The sequence below is a fragment of the Ornithodoros turicata genome, chromosome 3, assembly GCF_037126465.1.
Source record: "Ornithodoros turicata isolate Travis chromosome 3, ASM3712646v1, whole genome shotgun sequence".
In the NCBI taxonomy this organism is placed as follows: Eukaryota; Metazoa; Arthropoda; class Arachnida; order Ixodida; family Argasidae; genus Ornithodoros; species Ornithodoros turicata.
This window is the reverse complement of record NC_088203.1, coordinates 61,918,302-61,937,026: the sequence shown is the minus strand read 5'-3', so window position 1 is coordinate 61,937,026 and position 18,725 is coordinate 61,918,302. Positions and strand designations below refer to the sequence as shown.

The 18,725-nt window shown below is 50.0% G+C and overlaps 1 protein-coding gene across 1 annotated transcript; it reads left to right on the top strand.

Moving 5' to 3' along the window:
- The first annotated feature begins 8,020 nt into the window (after nt 1–8,020).
- On the top strand, nt 8,021–10,162 carry LOC135389555 (uncharacterized protein K02A2.6-like). The gene is made up of 2 exons (XM_064619591.1): nt 8,021–8,038; nt 9,515–10,162. The coding sequence occupies exons 1-2, from the start codon at nt 8,021–8,023 to the stop codon at nt 10,160–10,162; spliced, it is 666 nt and encodes a 221-aa protein (XP_064475661.1).
- The last annotated feature ends 8,563 nt before the right edge of the window (nt 10,163–18,725 follow it).

The window sequence follows — 18,725 nt, the reverse complement described above, 5'->3', positions numbered from 1 at the left end:
AGTAGGTAAGGGTAGTCACGTCAGAGCTGTCGTCTGCATTGAAATCTACGGTCGTCTGCTTTTGCTGCTGCAGCATCAGAAAGGATGCAGGAAAGTTCCAGTGCCGATTTTGCGACCTGGTGTTTTCTTCAGTGCAACATGCACTGAATTATACATACAACACACATCAGATCGTTGCATGTGAGGGTCGAAACCTGTTTCTATGCGTTTTAGAGCTAGCTGCGGACGAGAACAGCGCTACCCTTTCTCGGAATGTGCGGTAAATACCCCTAATTCGTGGCGTGAATGCTTTACGAACCCACGCAGATGTCCCCATACCGAAGTCAACAGCATCACACTAAAGCGAAGCAGCGGACAGCGGTTCTTATGTCGCTGGGCCCAAATGTCAATGTCGTCTGCTGTCGCCATGTTGAGAATCGTACTCGCGCCCGTTCCACAACCTACCCGAGGGTTACCCTACTCCCATGGTCACGTGGTACAACTCTGTCACGTGACCAACTCCTACTCGAGGGTTAGTTGTGGAACGCACCCACAGATAAACCGAGAGAAGTGTCGTCGGGGCGCCCGTGCCCAGGGTTTGCCGACGGTCTGACGGGCGGGCGGGGGAACTAAAAAAAATGTTTTCTAGAAAACTACAAACAGTTGGACCAAGATATTTCGCACACATATTCAGTGTTCGCTAATGAACACACACCGCGAGTATCGCTCAGTTCTGCGGCACTTCAAAATCGGCATATCTGACCTTTAAGGGGGCTACCAGAGATGTAGTGTCAATTCACCAGAAAAGTTGGATGTTCTACGAGGCACTGTCACATAGGCATTGGCCAAATTTGCTCTTCTGTGAGCTTTGATAGGATATGCCGTAGATAGCATAGAGGCATCTTACTGTAAGAGGGAGGTGCATTGTTCGAGCAGTGGGGACTGAAGCATGGGGGTTGTTTCAGGATGTACTAACCCTTCCAAAATTTTACACATGGTTGTGCCCAGAGATCTATCCAGATCCCCCCAACACCCCCATTTTTTTTCCCTGTGTGCAAACCGTTATAATGTACCTGCATCCCCAATTTCTTTGCAACACCCCCGAAGCTTGCAGCTCTCGATAAAGTACTGATTGTGCGTTTGGGAAAGGTAAGTGAAGGTGGAACTTATCTACCCCATGTTAATTACCCGAGGTTCATGCAACCGTCCAGAAATGTAAGGAACACACAATTCTAGATTTTCATTGCCGTACAAGTTCCATTGCAGTTGAAGCCCTTACGAAGCTGTTTTTTGTGAGTCCCCGCTTTAGATGCCAAGGGACGTTGCCAGTGTGGGGCAGGACAATTGAGGAAATCACACCGATAGAAAAAATTTGTATAGCAAATAATAAACATCTGTGTGCATGGAGAGTTGGATGTGGACCTATGCAATGGCTCTTGAATGGACAACACTCAGTCAACACAGACAAAGATTTATTCACATTTGCGTAACTTATTGGCTGCCATTATAATTATTATAATACACAGACAAGAATTAATGCTCTGCCAAGGATCTCTGAAGTTACAGCCTTGCAAACTGTTTTCAAAACAGTGGTGCTAAAAAAATTGGATCAATGGCAGGTATCAATTTTTTTTTTTTTTTTTTGCTGTATCAAGGTAGAACAATCTTCCATCCCAGGTGAAAAAATAAAGTGGAATCCCAAGTGGGATATAGTGGAACCACTTGAACAACAAAGTGGGTCAAAGTGGAACCACTTTGTCAGCAAAGTGGTTTAAGGTGAAACCACTTAGTCAGCAAAGTGGTTTGAAATGGAACCATTATCTTGCCAAAGTGGAAGTCAGAGTGGGTTAGTCGGAGCCGTTGTGGGCTAAACTGGAACCACTTGGTCGGCAAAGTGGTTCGAAATAGAACCATTTTCTGGCTAAATTGTGTTCACTCTGAAGTCAAAGTGGGTTTGGCCAGAGCTCGCGGTCTGCAGCTAGTCATATTGTCTGTCCATTCTGCGATACGTTGAGACATTGAAACATGTGTATATGTGTGAAACACTTCCCGACAGTACGACATTTTTTCTATAATCAAACTCAACTCAAACTCAAGTACGCGCGAGATGTTTTCCATTATTGTGTCAACCTGGATGCCACTTTCAAGGTATGTATTTTCGTAATAAAATAGTGTGTTGCTCAATACCTCATTGTGTGTGTGTGTGTTTTATGCACGTCGCGAATGTGTGACAGTGTGAGACTGTTTCAGTTTGGACTTCGCTGGCGGCACGATTCCCTTGTCCATGTCAGGTTGGAAGCTTGAAATGAGAACTGACAATGTTTAACGTTTGTCTGATCTCGTTCGTACGTGGCGAATGCGCATCGTATTGCATATGTACCTCATGCACGAAACGGTACTTGCGCGGTACTTCATATTTTATCATGTTCGCCGTACCTCTTGAATCGTGATTTTTTAAGATGTACCTGATATTCGTGTGGTACGTAACCGTTACTGGGCGTAGAGTGTAAGCTGGAAACTGAAGTGGACTCACTAGCAGGTGGTTCTGCAAGTGGAACCATTTGCAAATAGGTCCCAAGGTGGAAAAGCATATGTAAGTGGTTTCCGAAGTGGAACCACTACCAAGTGGTTTCCAAAGTGGAACGGCTTCGAAGTGGATTTTAAAGTGGACAATTTCCAAGTGGTTTCTCAAAGGGGTATTTGTTTCATAAACAACTTGCAAGTGGTTCCACTTGCAGATATTTTCCACCTGGGATGGGAATGACAAATTGTGGACATTCCCAGACAGATGTATCACTTACTATGATAACGAGGTGTAACTGAACCATTAGTGAAGCTATGAAACGTTACCTGAAATTATTTTACATGCTATGTCCCTTGCATGCTATAATACTGCCAACGATAAGAAGCATGACAATACCATTAAAAGCATAACCGTCACTTATGAACAGGTATTTTATTGCTCCTGCATATTTCTTTGCACTTCTGGGGATTACTGTGGTAACACAGATTCTGTTTCTCACTTCTGAATTAAAAACTGCACAAATTTATTATGTCGTGGTGTGTACAGGAAAAGAGGCACACTAACGATGATAGCCCTGATAAGACGGGGATGGAAAACATTGGCGAATCATGCGGACGACACACCCAGGTATCTGTCGTCTGTTCCTGGGTCCAAGGAATGCCCAAACCCAGCTTGTAAACACACAATAAGCAGTGAACCTGGGGTAGCTGTAAAAAGAAAGGACACGTTCCTAAACACGTAGTACAGTAATTTCCTGACAATCATTCTGACTCAAAGCCCCCTAACCAGGCCCTTGAGTTGCACAGTCGGTTAGAGTCTTCGTAACTTTCATGGGGCATTCATCGTGTGCGCAAACAACGACGACGACGATGAAAATAAGGGGGGGGGGTATATGTTTATTAAGAAAAACAAAAGAAAGGAAAGGTTAGCCAGGCAAAGAGCCGGCTTGCTATTCCGAAAAAAAGGGGGAAACGAAAAAAAAAGGAAGGAAGAAAAGGGGAATCGAAAAAGAAAAGGAAGGAAAAAGAAAAAGGGGAATCGAAAAAGAAAATGAAAGAAAAAGAAGGAAGGGGGAATCGAAAAAAAGGAAAGAAAGAAAAAGAAAAAACGGGGAAAGGAAAAAAAGGAGAAGGAAAGAAAGAAAGTAAACACTAGCACAACGTTACATGCAGTTCACGAGTCCTGAGACTCGGAGAAAACCGAGGAGAGCGGCAGCGACAGCCCACTGGTTGGGGTGCAAGACGGGGCCAAGGAGAACGGGCAACGAAAAGTCGTTACAACCAATTTGGAGCAGACGGCAACGGAGGGTGTCCCTATGTTGATGGTGCTGCTGCTGACAATGCAGGAGCTGGTGTGAGATGTCAGCTTCCACTCCACAGACATTGCAGTTTGGTGAATTTAGCCGACCCATTTTGAAGAGAAGTGAGGGTGTACGGGCAACATTGAGTCGTAGGCGGTGGAGAAGGGATTCTTCTTTACGACTGCGGTGGCAAGTGATGACGAACTCCATCAATGGGTCGATAGACCGTAGGAATGAGTTGTAAGTCGTAGTTTCGGCATGGAACTGCTGAGCACATGTGGCACACCGACGGCGAATGTGTAGACGGCATGTGGAGGCTGTAAGCGGCGAGGTGCCAGTGCCGAAGTGTCAACAGACCCAGCGCGTCTCGCTACCGCGTCTGCTCGGGTATTTCCATACACGTCTACGTGGCCAGGGACCCGTTGAAACGCGATGTTGTAACCAGTGGCTAAGAGTAGATGGAATTTTTGAAGTGTCATGGTGTGCAAATCGCTTATTATGCTAAGGCGAGATGACGACAACATATCTAATTATGCCTTCCTGTCGGTAACACGTTCCGTGCCCGGATTCGATAATATGCTCCAGTGCTGCCAGGATACCGAACAGTTCGGCTTCTGTCGGGGACACTGCATAGGGGAGTTTGAAACCATACCCCAGGTCTTCTTCCGGAATGTAGAAAGCCGCGCTCGAACTATCTTGTGTTACTGAGCCATCAATGTATACAGCGTGTTCAAAATTAAGCTTTCACGAGCGCTACGCAAATACAGCGATGACAGGAAACCGGATGATAACTTTACGCTACTTGTGTAAGAAACAGGTGCTGCTATGTAGCACCTGTTACTCAAGGAACAGAAAAATAGCACCAGTTTTCGTTTTTTCGCCTATTTATAAAGTGCTAGTGAAAGCTTAATTTTGAACACCCTGTATATGGCGACTTAGTCGGTGTGTTGAGGCGAGGTGCTCCAGTGTGAGCTGGTGGGCCACGACTGTAGGGACGTCTTTCTTACGTTGGAGACCAGGGATGGTAGAGTAAATGCAGGGTCTTTCGAGAGTCCACGTTGCCGGTACATAGGATGGTGTAGACGCGGGAGATGGAATGCTCCCTTTCAGGCGGGCAATGGCACTGGCAAAAGCAGACGCCCTGCAGTCCTCATCAATGTGACAAAGATAGTGGAGCGGGTGCCGTGTAATGTAGCGTGTATAAGCGGAAGGACAGGCGTCGTCGTATCACCATCCCGCAGTATGTGAACAGGCGCCTCTGCCAAGACAGAATACGTCTCCGTTGTCCTGGGGATTGCCAAACAGACGCGGACGAAAATAAGGATTGCTCAATGTACCTATAACGTACCTATTCTCTTGTGGATGCAGTAGGCGAAGACTGTGATCGTCGCTGCAATACTGCGGTGGATATACCACCAGAAGTTCTGGCCATCTGGGAACAGAGTGTGCTGCGGGCCACACTGTACTACGCCGTCATTGCACAACTCTGCCACTTTACCAACAGCACTGCAGCATAGGTACTCATCAGGTTCCTGGGGAGCACAGACGCCGCACAAACACTTGAATTGTTTCCGGCGTTGTAGTGAATGTCACGGGATCAAGTGTTGAACACTCCCATCATGAACTTAGCTAAACCCGTGGTCCTGAGGCTCATTCTGTTGCGATAACGCAGCTGCGGCACGTACACCACCAGCGACTTGCAGAGGAAGCGGATCAGTCGAATATGGGTCTGTGGGGTTCTCGCAGAAGAATGAGGACAGACTACAACAGCCGTTGTCGGTGGGCGAAAGAAGAATGTTTAATTCCTGCGTGAGGCAAGAGCGCGTGGCGTGGGCGGATTGTAGTGTCGTTGTCGTCGCACTACATATGCCCCCCTTCCAGAGTTCCGGAGGAAAGTTGGAGCGAGAGTAGTCGGAGCCCAAGTGACACGTCTTGGAGGCGTGGGTGGCGTGACTATGTCCGGTGGTAGAGATGAGTCAGGATTGTGGGCCCGGGCAATGTTGTCGAGGAATGCGGGCTTCAGCCGATCAATCGACACACTTTCGGGCCGGCCGCGGACGTCGAGGAGGAAGGTCTTAGAAGCGCGTTGCAGTACCTTGTAAGGGCCGGAGTAAGGAGGTTCGAGGGCGCGACGAAGGCGGTCGGTGCGCAAAAATACGTGGGTCGTGGACTGCAGTTCGGTGGGAATGAAAGGTGGCGCCACGGATGAGGCACGAGTTGGAGTAAACTGGAGGGTTGCGAAGGCGTTCCGGAGTTGCGCGACGAAAGTTGAAGGGTGAACAGGCTGGGGAGGCGGGTTGAAAACGTCCGCAGGCAACCGCAGCGGGGCTCCGTAGACGAGTTCCGCGGAAGAGCAACCCAAGTCGGACTTGAGGGCAGATCGGATACCCAAAAGGACCAACGGAAGGGTTTCGGTCCAGTGATCTCGGCAGTTTTGCGCTTGTTTCATGTGGCGGTGAAAACGCTCGACTAGTCCATTGCAGGCGGGGTGATACGCGGAAGTTCGAAGCCTTTCAGTTCCGAGGGCGCGGGTAAAAGCGTGGAACAGGGCGCTCTCAAACTGCGGGCCCCGATCCGTTACGACTTCCTCCGGAACGCCAAAACGGGGTCCGTGATATACAGGAGGCGGCTGCCGTTGACAGGAGAAGGGGTGCCGCACGCCGCCGTTAGCGGCCCCCTGGGCGGTTTCCCGGCCACGCGCAAGGAGGTCTGCACTTTCTGGCTCCTGCGCCGAAAGCCCAGTGATACCAACAAAAGTCAGTTGGGTTCTCCGGGGAAGGGGAACGGGGTCGTCGAGCGGGGCGGGAAGAGGTTGAGCGTGGTTCGCGAGAACGTGCTCTCCCGGGATCATCATCTCTTGAATTCTGCCGTCGCGGCAGCACAGCTGCGAGAAGCGAAGACATGTGGCGTACATTGTCTGTAAGTTCTGCCAGACCGTCCTGGAGAGAACGGGACGGAGTGCCAGGGATAGGTGATTCTGGAGTCTGAACGGTGGCAATCGTCGCTGGCGCGACCTCAAGTATTCTGTCAGCATGGTCGGCCAAGTCTGCGATCGCTAGGGTTGTTGATGTTGCCAGGAGCATTTGCACGGTAGGAGGGAGACGCTGAAGAAAAAGCTCCTTCAGCAAAGGCTCGCCCATCGTGGTAGCGCGGGATCCGAGAAGGGTCCGCATGTGTCGCAAAAGTTGAGACGGAGTCCGATCGCCAAGGTCCTCGGCGGACAACAGCTGCTGGAGTCGCTTTCGCTCGGAAAGTGTTGTCCTCGCGCTGATCGCGGCCTTGAGGTCTTCGTACGGCGTTGTTGATAAAGGGGCGCAGAGAATGTCAGCCACGTCGCCGGCCACGTCCGAAGGTAAAGCCGAAGCGACGTGGAAATAGCGGGTGGCTTGAGACGTAATATTAGCAAGACGAAACTGACATTCTACCTGCGAAAACCACACGGCGGGATTCGCGTGCCAGAACGGCGGAATCTTCACGGCGACATGGCCGATGTGGGGCTGGGTTGCAGGCTCGTTGCTAGGACCGGCAGTCGGATCCATCGTCGCGGCTGCTGAAATCACGTTCGGGTCACCAGTGTGGGGTTCTCGCAGAAGAATGAGGACAGACTACAACAGCCGTTGTCGGTGGGCGAAAGAAGAATGTTTAATTCCTGCGTGAGGCAAGAGCGCGTGGCGTGGGCGGATTGTAGTGTCGTTGTCGTCGCACTACAGGTCGTCATCAAACATGTATTCGTCACCGGAGCTATTACTAAAGGCATTTGAACAGCACGATTCGCCACTTTCGCGTTCCGAGTCCGACATCTTTGTTTGTGCCTTCGCCTCCCTGACCTTGCTCATGCAAGCCGCGCGGACGACTCTGGCTCGCCGCGTCCTTATTGGTCAGATTCATTATGACGTTGTTAAAGATTCTCAGCAGGGAGTTCCGCTTGACGCCCACATCCGCCGTCTGCTTTAGCGCAGCTTACACACGAATTACGCAAGAAGTATTCCGTCGATCGGGATGGGACTTTCGGAGTCATGGTCAGTGAAGGACGGGGAATCGCATTTCACTGTCGTTTCGGAATCGATCTGTGGTCGATGCGACTGTCCCTTTAAAGAAAGTGGTGACAGTGATTCATGTCTTTTATGTCACTGACCCATCGATCCATGAAAAACACGTAACAAGGGCACAATCCGATCTTGGTAGAACACTACAACTGACCTCATTTGTTGTACACCATGCCGACTTATGCCGGAGTATGGACCACAGGGTTTATGGCATTCTCTATGGTCTCCTTTGTCGCACAAATCAGTCGCGTCGTACTGCCCGTGGCTTATCTGCAAGCGTGGCTTATCTGCATGAAAATTTTCAAAACGTTCCTAAAAACGGGTCCTGCGGCTTATCTGCGGTGCCGCTTATACGCGTGAAATTACGGTAATTGATTGGTGGATAAGGGAGTGGAAGAGCGTGCTTTTGCACCTCGCCGCGACAAAAATATGTAAACCGAAACCAATTAATTACTGAAACAAATGACCCGCTTCGGTGGCAGATTTTTCGCTAAAAGGTGCCCACTGAAGGTTCCAAAAGGGGTAGCCCGGCTTTAGAAGTTACGTTTTTCAAGAAACCCATTTGAACTTTTATTTAAAGAATGAGCGCCTCCCACTAATTCACACGGTGCGCAGCTTGTAGGTGGTATCGGACAGCTACTTGTAAAAAAGAAAGTTATTCGATTGGTGCATTCGTTCGCGAATTATTTTAGCCCGGGGATTTAACTGAAACACCCTGTATACTGTCATGAGATGGGATGTTCACTGGGTTGTGATGTGATGAAAGATCTGTTTATTTTGGCAGGAAATGTCAGCCAGAAAGGACGTCTTCTATTCCTTAGTAAAGAATTTCTTAGTAGGTAACTCAAGTTCCAATGATGTGATGGGCTGTGATTTTGAATCATGGGTTATGACGTGATGGGCTGTGATGTTGAATAATGGGTTATGATGTGATGGGGAATCTATTTAGTTTGGAAGGAAAAGCCAGCCAGAAGGGACGGCTTGCTATTCCACAGTAAAGAATTCCTTAGTGGGTAGTTAAGTTCCAATGACGTGATGGGCTGCGATGTTGAATGATGGGTTACGATGTGATGGGCTGTGATGTTGTAGCTGAATTATGGCCTATGATGTGATGGGCTGTTATGTTAAATAATGGGTTGTGATGTGATGGGGGATGTATTAATTGTGTCAGGAAGAGGCAGCCAGAAAGGACGGCTTGCTATTCCTTAGTAAGAATTCCTTAGTGGGTAACCAAGTTCCAATGATGTGACTAGCTGTGATGTTGAATGATGGGTTACGATGTAATGGCCTCTAATGGTTTAGTCCTAACAGGAGCGAACGAGACAAGCGACCAGCCCGGTTAACAACCACACGCAAAAAATCCTTCTTTATTGGCTCGCAACCACGCGCCAAACCCTCACGCGCTCGATGCGCACTTCGTCATCTACGATGGCTATAACAGATCCCCCTCTTTTTGCAGGTAAAGTTCATCAGAAGTTAATTTAGTAAGATTGATCAAGCTTGATACTTTTTTAGAGGGATGACGTACCGCACTCTTTTTGTGTGCCAGTGGGTCGTGTCCGTGCACAGTACGTCGGTTGAGGTGTCAGTTTCCCTACGTCCCGACCTGTCGCCTGCCTTCGGGACATTTTTGCGTCTCATGGCACTCCAGACCTAATCGTCTAGGACAATGGGCCAGCGTTCGTGAGCAGCGAATACAAGGCGTTCCTAAAGCGGAACCGCATCAAACAGCTCCTCATTCCGCCGTACCACCCAGCATCAAATGGTGCCGCAGAAAGGGTGGTGCAGACTGTCAAGGCGAAGCTGAAGAAGAGCGTAGCGGGAGATTTCAAAACGCAGATAGCGAGGTTCCTGCTGCATTATCGTTCCCAACCGCATGCTGTTACTGGGTTATCACCAGCCGAACTCTTGGTCGGCAGGAAACTGAAAACTGCACTGGACTGCCTGCAGCCTAACCTACGAGAGAATGTGGTGTACCATCAACTGAAACAAAAATTGTGGCATGATCAACACGCTCGAAACTCGCCGGAACCTGTTCCAGGCGACAGGGTTTTCGCCCGCAATTTCAGACAGGGTCCTGCCTGGGTTCCTGCGGAAGTAACGGGAAAGAAGAGCGCATCGTCTGCGGACCTCCGACTGGCTGATGGCACTACCTGGCATCGTCACTTGGGCCACATGAGAGGTTCACACAGTCATATACTGTCTCCTGCATCCACACCGATATCGCCACGTGGTCCAGAAGATCCCCGTGCAGGCGCCACTTCAGATCAGCCACAGCTTAGTCCAAGCTCAGAGGCGGACACCCGCCTCTGAGATCGCCTTCTACCGAAGTATCGGTAGAAGGCGATAACGAGCACCGGGAACGACACCTGTCACGTTTGGCATTCCCATGTCGCTTTTAACGACAGTGCGATTGGTTTGTTGACTGTCGTTAGAGGTTATGACAGCCACCCACAGCTCTCGCAAAATCTGTATCAAAATGCGTGTTACTGCGCACGGAGCAATCCGTGCCTCTCTATTGGTCGGACGCCACAAGCGTGTCCGGATTGGTTGCCAGAATTTGAAAACGGCACTTCGCGCTTCCTCGCCTGCGTCCTGCGTGCTCCTTCGGCGGTTTCATTTGAAATCTGAACGGTGGGCGCCGCGTTGGCGGTGTCTTCAGCCCCCCACAGCTCTCGCAAAATCTGTATCAAAATGCGTGTTACTGCGCACGGAGCAATCCGTGCCGCTCTATTGGTCGGACGCAACAAGCGTGTCCGGATTGGTTGCCAGAATTTGAAAACGGCACTTCGCGCTTCCTCGCCTGCGTGCTGCGTTCTCCTTCGGCGGTTTCATTTGAAATCGGAACGGTGGGCGCCGCGTTGGCGGTGTCTTTCGTTGGGAGGCAAGTGCGTTCGCCGATGGCCGTTTTATCCGTGTATTATGGTGCCTTTGATCGTGTTGTACTGTTTCTCGCCACAAGCATCGGTCTACGAAGAGCCAATCGGATTTCAAACTGAAGTGTTGTCGTGAATTCTGGCTCGATGAACATGTTCGAGCGCCGTCAGATCTGCATAGCGGTGACAAGAAAATACGATTCATGAAGCAGCATTTTATGTTTGACGTGTAGCAGGCAAGGACATGATGATCGAGCGATTGTGCGCAAGTATGTGACAGTTGTTCGTTGCTGGGAATAAGCTGTGTCGATATGCGTGTTTTGCAAGTTTGAACTTTGTTCCGGTGTGCTAGGAAGCGCTACGCAATGGACTCAGTACGCTCAGTGCATGTATATGTGTCAACCTCCCGATTGTGTCAGTATAAATAAATTTGTTCATTACGACACTTTTCACACTTGTTGGGGAATCACGGAATAACTTTAGGACGTGCATGAAAGCTAGTAGACTTAGAGGTGAGGGGTAGCCGGTACATGCCAGTATGGAAAGCAGAAGTCAGCAACAGCCAGAACCGGTCGGGCTGCCGGACGGAAAGACTTCTGATTGGAGGATTGAGGAAGCAATCACTGCACTCTCATTGGTCGTGTGCCCAGTGTTGTGTGAATTTAGCTATACTATGGGCTCTATGGGGAGTTGGTGAGAGCTGGTTAAGACGTCTGGCACCAGCACCACGTCTGGGAACGAGACTCCGCGCTCTCAGCCAATAGTGTAGCAGGAGAATCACGTGGAATGCCTTGTTTTGGAAGCAGACGACGACGTTGACGACGGAGAAGAAGTCTCGCGCTTCTCGCTCAACGCACGAATAATATGAAATTGTGTTGCAGTTCGTGATAGAGCACCCAATTTATTCGCGGACATTTTGCTGACCCTACACGCAGTTAGAATCCGTGGGCAGAATTAGACGCAATATTAAATTCCCAGCGAAGGAGCTGTCAGGACAGTTGACAAGTGGAGATATGTAAGCGTTAGGCAGACCTTTGTGTATTTTGCTGGTAATCTGGACATGGATGATAGTGAGGAATTGCCTCCGCGGTGAAACAGTTTCAATAAAGAAGTTTCATTTTATACAAACTCGTTGTCGCCCGATCTAAACACCGGCGCCAACCGTGGTGGTGTTGATAGGAGCCACGCGAAGTAACATTGCAGCCATCGTGATAGCTCTCGCTCTGCTTAACGACAGTATGACCCACCATAACGACAGGGTGGAGGCTGTCCTTCCCGTGAGCGACACCGTCGCTTACGGGCGACGCGTTTGGAGCGCAGGGAATACCAAATTCTCATCGCTAGCGTTACGTTGCGTCACATACCACGTGTTCTCGCTCCCGAACGACACGTTCGCGCTACCGACATAGATCGGAATAGGGCCCCTGGGCTGGATGTTACATGTCGGAAGCCATATTCCGTTGAAAACCGTGCGAAAGGGGAGCTGCTGCTCTGCGAAAACTGCGGACCGTTGTCTCTTATCACAACTTCGTGGATTCCATGTCGTGCAAATATGGATTTGCAGTGATTCACGGTGGCTTCGCTGGACAAGGAATGCAGCCGGACTAGCTCAGGGTACCGCGAGTAATAGTCAACTACAATGAGCCACCATGATCCCTGGCAATGGAACAAGTCCATAGCTATCTTCTGCCAGTGCCTGTCTGGGAAGTCCGTTGTAATGAGGAGTAACTTCATATTTGTCTTTAGTTGCTGGCATTCGTGACAGTTATTCACCGTTCGTGCGATGTCGTCGTTGATACTTGGCCACCAAACAGCATGTTTAGCTCGTGTGGTGCATTTTTTCAAACCGAAGTGGCCCTCGTGTAAAAACTGGAGAATCTGTTGTTGACGGGTCATGGGAATGACAATCTGCGTTCCATGCAGACTATCGGGCACTTCCAGTTGGTGAGCCAAAACGGTTTGAGGTCTTGCCCGAGATCCCGTCGAGTAGGCCACCCTTCTTTGGTGAACTGGATAATATACTGACATGTCTCGTCCTTCTCCTGTTCGTGCTGTATGTCAAGTAGACTTCTCGCTGTCGCTGGCAGGTGAGTCTCAACATAGTGGACGAAACACTCGATCTCCTCTGCAAGGTCTGTGCTGTCAGTTTCTCGGAGTGGTGTACGGGACAGGGCGTCTGCCGCTAGAGGGTATTTTCCTGGCACGTATGTTATCTCGTAAGTATATCGTATGAGATGCATCCGCATGCCCTGTAACCTTGGCATCAAGTCATCGCGCTGTTATGTCGAGAACAGGTTCACTAGGGGCTTGTGGTCGGTCTCGAGAAGAAACTTTTTCCCGATGAGCTAGTCTCGGAATTTCTCACTCGCCCAAAGCAGTGCAAACCCTCCATTTCTGTTTGAGCATAGCGACGCTCGACGTCAGTGAGAATTCAGGAGTTTTTTTTTTTTAATTCCGTGTTAGCACCGCGAAGCAACTGTGGCTATGAGCGGCGCATAGACGTGGATAGATGAAGAGAGGACAGCAGGAAGGAGTGGGGGACAGGGGGGTTAGTATGCGTCCTGGGCCGACTTCAAGGGGAACTGTGCCAACATTCGTCTGGAAAGCCTTCGGAAAACCCAGGGAAAACCTCAGACAGCACAGCCGGTGACAGGATTCGAACCCGTGTCACCTCCCAGTCTCGGCGTGGAAAGCGATCACTCTAACCACTATGCCACGGGAGCTGGTATTCTGGAGGTGTACGCGATGACTTGGTACTTCCCATCGTCTTGTTTTTGTCGCAGAACAGCTACGAGGCCGAAGGAGGATGCGTCCGCGGTGACGACCGTCTCTTTGGCGGGTCGTAGATGCCAAGGATAGGGCTTGTAGAGAGGATTTGTTTCCATTTTTGAAGCGCCTCTTGTTGTGGTGTGCCCCACATAAATTCCTGCTTGGAGCTTAACATACACAATAGTGGCATTAGAAGTTCTGCCACCTTGGGTACAAAGCATGTAAGGTACGTTGTCATCCCAAGTACCCGTCTGAGGCCCCTCTTGTCCGTAGGGGGAGGCATTTTAAGAATGGCGTTCACCTTCTCCTCGTCACGCCGAATACCTGAGCCGTCGACGACGTGACCTAGAAAAGTCACTTGTGGAACACTGAAGATGCGTTTGTCTTTGTTGAGCGACATCCCTGCTTCTTGGACGCGTGTCATTACAGCTTCCAAGTGATGATCATGTTCGATTTGATTTGCTCTCCAAATGAGTATATGTCATCCATGTGAACTCCGTGGAGGTCTTTCAGCAGCGTTGCCACTCGTTGTTGGAAGTGTTCTGGCGCGGACGATATCCGAAACGGAAGTCTGTTGAAGGAATATCGCCCAAACGGAGTTATGAACGTCGACAAGTGCTTTCTTCTATCAGCGATATCTACCAAAAACCCGAGTTTGCGTCGAGTTTACTGAAGACCTTTACATTTTTGAGCATTGCGAATAAGTGTTCGACAGAAGGGATAGGATGAAACTCACGTGGTATGTAGCGGTTGAGCTGAGTGATATCATCGTAAATTCCTCCCGACTTCTTTGGCACGGTTACCATTGGCGCACACCAGGCTGTCAGTTCCATGACTGCATGACGTTATGACTCCTAGCTTCTCCATACGTTGAACTTCCTGCTTTTTTTTTTGTTTTTTTTTTTTTTGGTATAGAGGCCGCCGTACTCTCCGTGGAGATGAAAAGGCAAAGGGCCTAGCATCAGGAGCTAGCTTTATGTCGTAATCTCCTTGTAGAACTCCCAGTCCCTGAAAGACTATAGCATATTCTTCCAGTGGGGATGCATTTGAGAGCATTTGTATTGTCGGAAGGACTTTGAAGTTCTCTACTGCTGGCTGACCAAGCAAACATGTAGGAAGTTCCTTCAAGACGTAAATGTCTTGTTGGCTTTCGAGTCCTTGAAAAACTGTCTGAAGAGAGGTTATACCTGTGACCTTCAGCATTCTGCCGTCTAGACCTCGCAGGCGATGTTTGGGAGGTTCGAGACGGATTCGCGTGAAGTGCTCAAGGAAAACGCTCTCTGGTATAACTGTTTCGTCAGCTCCTGTGACTTTAAGCGTTAACGGTATTCCTTGTATAGAGGACTGACTTCCAATTTCGATGTTTCTCCATGAGCTGCAACCCCTAGAAATGCAGTAGTTCCCTCTGAGGCAGATAGAGTCTGCTTAGACGAAAGGCAAACTGATGAGAAGTGCCCCTTCTTGCACTGGAACATATTGTCTTTTGCTGGGCAGTCCTGTCTTGCGTGCCTGTCACGGCCGCACCACCGGCGGACCTTTTGGGAAGCTGTATTTGAAGGAGGACGGGTTGTGCCTGCGTGACTCTTCCCGTTTGCCGGCTTCTTTGAATCGGACCCCGGTGACACTTTGTGCGTCGTTAGTCGATGTACTGTAGCGTCGTTGCCTTGTGAAGTTAATCTTGCTGCAGCCGGACAGTTTCTCGCTGGTGAGCCGCTGTGATAGCTTTTGTAGAGTGAGTTCGGCGTCGAGCTGTTGTTGTTCCGAAACTTTCTTGTCTCGGAAGGCCCGCAACCAGTCCGTCGCGGATCAGTTCTTCGCGCAACGCCTCATAGTTGCATAAGTCTGCAACTGAATGGAGGACAGTCACTAATTCCTCCACAGATTCGCCATCCTGTTGTACCCTCGTGTTGAACTTTGCACGCTCAAAGATGATGTTGCAGCGCGGAACGAAGTAGGCATCGAATGCTTCTAGGACCTTGTCGAACTTGCGTGCGTCTTCGGGACTAAGTGTAGAGGAGATGGTGTCCCTCTACATGAGTCCTGACCGGCGATGATGGAATGTCCCAGCGGCCAGATGTGCGTGGTCCCACGCTAGGACGGTGCCGGTAGAACTGGCTGCCAGGCATAGTAGCGCGCAGCAGCAGAGAACAAGAAGAGGGGAACAAGAGCGCTGCGATCCGGGCGGGTTCCAGTGAGGAGATGTGAATGCTGAGTCCTTGACTGCTTGGATGCTTGAGTGGTTGCCGACTGTGTTGAGCTGCGCTGAGTGCGTTGTGTTGCGTTGAGTGATCGTTGCTGAGTAAGTGCGTCGAGTGATCGTTGTTGAGAGCTTATTGTTGCTGGGTGAGTGCGTTGCTGAGTGGGCGACAGTACCGCGACCGGTACGTAACCGCGGATGCTGTTTGTCGCCAGAGAAGTCCCGGGTGACCGGGTCACCTAATGTAGAGGAGGTGTCCCTCTAGATGAGTCCTGACCGGCGATGATGGAATGTCCCAGCGGGCAGATGTGCGTGACCTCACGCTAGGACGGTGCCGGTAGAACTGGCTGCCAGGCTCAGTAGCGCGCAGCAGCAGATTCGCGTCGTCGTCGTCCACGGGCCGCCACGTAAGCTTCAGCGTGGCGTATATGTCCTCCGCTTGCTCACCCATAATGTAGATCAGTGCGTCTACTTGGTTTAACTCAGCCTTGTCGTTGAGGCTAGAGGCAGCACGGAAACGTAGAAAGTGTTTCCTCCAAGTGGGCCAGTCATTCGGCGTCTTGAACGTGAAAGGTCGCGGTGGCGTTATATTGAATTTAGCCAAAGATGCCGTAAACGTCGAACGCTCTTGTGTGTCGCCGCCGTCGGGAAGAGACATCGTTGTAGAAGCGTGGCTACGTTCTGGAACTTTCTGACACCATGTTTTAGACCTAGCAGGAGCAAACAAGACAAGCGACCAGCCCGGTTAACAACCACACGCAAAAATCCCTCTTTATAGATCTCTACCCGAGAAACGTCATCATGACGACACCTACTGTATGTAGACAGACTGAAACCGAAACAAATCGGAAGGGGAGGGCTGGGTTCCTCGAATGGGCACTTGTTCCCAGCCTCCTATTGAAAGAAAAGTAGGACCGAAGGTCGCGTCCCTTTCAGAGACCATAGTAATCCCCACAAGACCGTGGTTTCGGGCGCGACCTTGTTCGCCCCTAGCTTTGAGCGTAGTTCAACTCTACCAAATTGGTGGCGCTGTCGAACACTACGACGTCATTTCTTTACAAACAGGGAAAGGTCTATTGGCTAGCAACCACGTGATGGGATGGGATGTGATGTTGAATAATGGGTTGTGATGTGATGGGGGATCTACTTATTTTGCCAGGAAAAGTCAACCAGTAAGGACGGGTTGCTATCCCTTAGTGAAGAATTCCTTAGAGGGTAATCAAGTTCCAATAATGTGATCGGCTGTGATGGTGAATGATGGGTTACAATGTGATGGTCTGTGATGTTGAATGATGGGTTGTGACGTGATGGGCTGTGATGTTGAACGTGAATGATGGGTTATGATGTGATGGTCTGTGATGTTGAAGAATGGGTTGTGATGTGATGGGGATTTATTTATTTTCGCTGGAAGAGTCAGCCAGAAAAGACGGCTTGCTATTCCACAATAAAGAACTTTTTTTGTTGGTAATCAAGTTCCAATGATGTAGAGGGCAGTTTTGCTATACAAGTGAAGAAGTTATGCGAAGGGGGCTACCCGGTAGGAATGTTGTATCTGAAACGCTCTTTGCTAAGTTAAAAGGTGTGGCTAAGAAGAAGCACGATAGATTACCAGGTCGACCAGAGTCCATACCGTATGTACACACTATGTCACACAACGTGAAAAAAGTGGGAGAGAGACATAGCATTCCTGTGGTCCTCGCAGCGCCCATTAAGTTAATAACTCTTCGTCCTAAAGTAAATGGATCTCCTGCAAAAAGAGGCTGCCAGGTTTCGCACAAGAATGCCTCTGTTGAATGCCGGCACAATGTGGTGTACCGCATTCCGTTAACATGCGAATAGGCCAGACTGGGCGCTGTATCAACACCAGACTAAATGAACTAGGGCGTTGGTCCGGAGCACCACTCCATTAGGACACCTGGCCCTTCACTGCAGGACCTGTGGGTGCTCCCCCCTATTCAGCACCACAATACAGGGTGTGTTCAAAGCGCGCGTTGCTTGAGAAGTTCTGGAGGCCTTGTAGAATGACTCCTTCGCCCTTTCCCAGAGAGAGATTTCTCGCATACCTCGGTGTCTGCTCTTGTCCCGTATTCCATAGCAGTCATACGTCATACTATGACGCCACTGCTCTACGTGCGATTTTCGATACCGCGGTCAGTGACCAACGAGCAATAAAACAGCATCACAGTTTCGGAATCAACTGAAACGGATGCTACCGTTACGGCCCCTCGATCGCTCTCTCCGCTCCGCTTGGAGCAGAGAGGAGCGATCGAGGGGCCGTGTTTTCGAAGCTCTAATTTCAAAATTCAAAACAGCAACTGTCCTAATCCTCTGAAAATTGCTTCATTTTACATTCTTCTCTGTTTCCACTTTTCATGAATATTGCGACAACCACGTCAGACTTGGAGGAACAGGCGGGCGCGCGAACAAGCGCACAGGACTGTGTGGCTGCGGAGCAGAGGTGGCTCGGACTCGGGACTGACAAGGAGGAGGAGGAGGAGTGTTGGGAGAGTTGGGAGGAACCCGAGAGGTCTGCCTGCCTGATTAGGCGGCATGTTTCTCGGGAAGGGAAAGGTGGTGGAGAGGAGGAGAGGAAAGGGTGAAGTGGAAGATCAAGCGGAAGCAGCTCGTGGGGAGGATAGCTGCGTCCATGGGCCGACTTCAGGGGAACTGTGCAGGCATACGCCTATTACATATCTGAGGGAAACCCAGGTAAAACCCCAGACGGCACAGCCGGCCCGCGGATTCGAACCGCGGACCTCCCAGTCTCCAAGCGCACGCGTTACCGCTGCGCCACCGGAGCTGGTGGGACTGACAAGAGCTTCATAAGAGCGGCATAAGCCGAAACACTTAGGGTGTGACGCATTGGAGCCTTAAAGTAGCACCAAAGTCATTTTTAACACCCTGTTTTCTCCCTATAAAACTGTTAGGTAGGCCAGTATAAGATGCACCATGAGAAGTAATTCATACCACAGTCATAATTATCGCAGAAATTGAATTTAAAGTACGCCGCAAAAAGCGTCCGTGTGCAACTGTG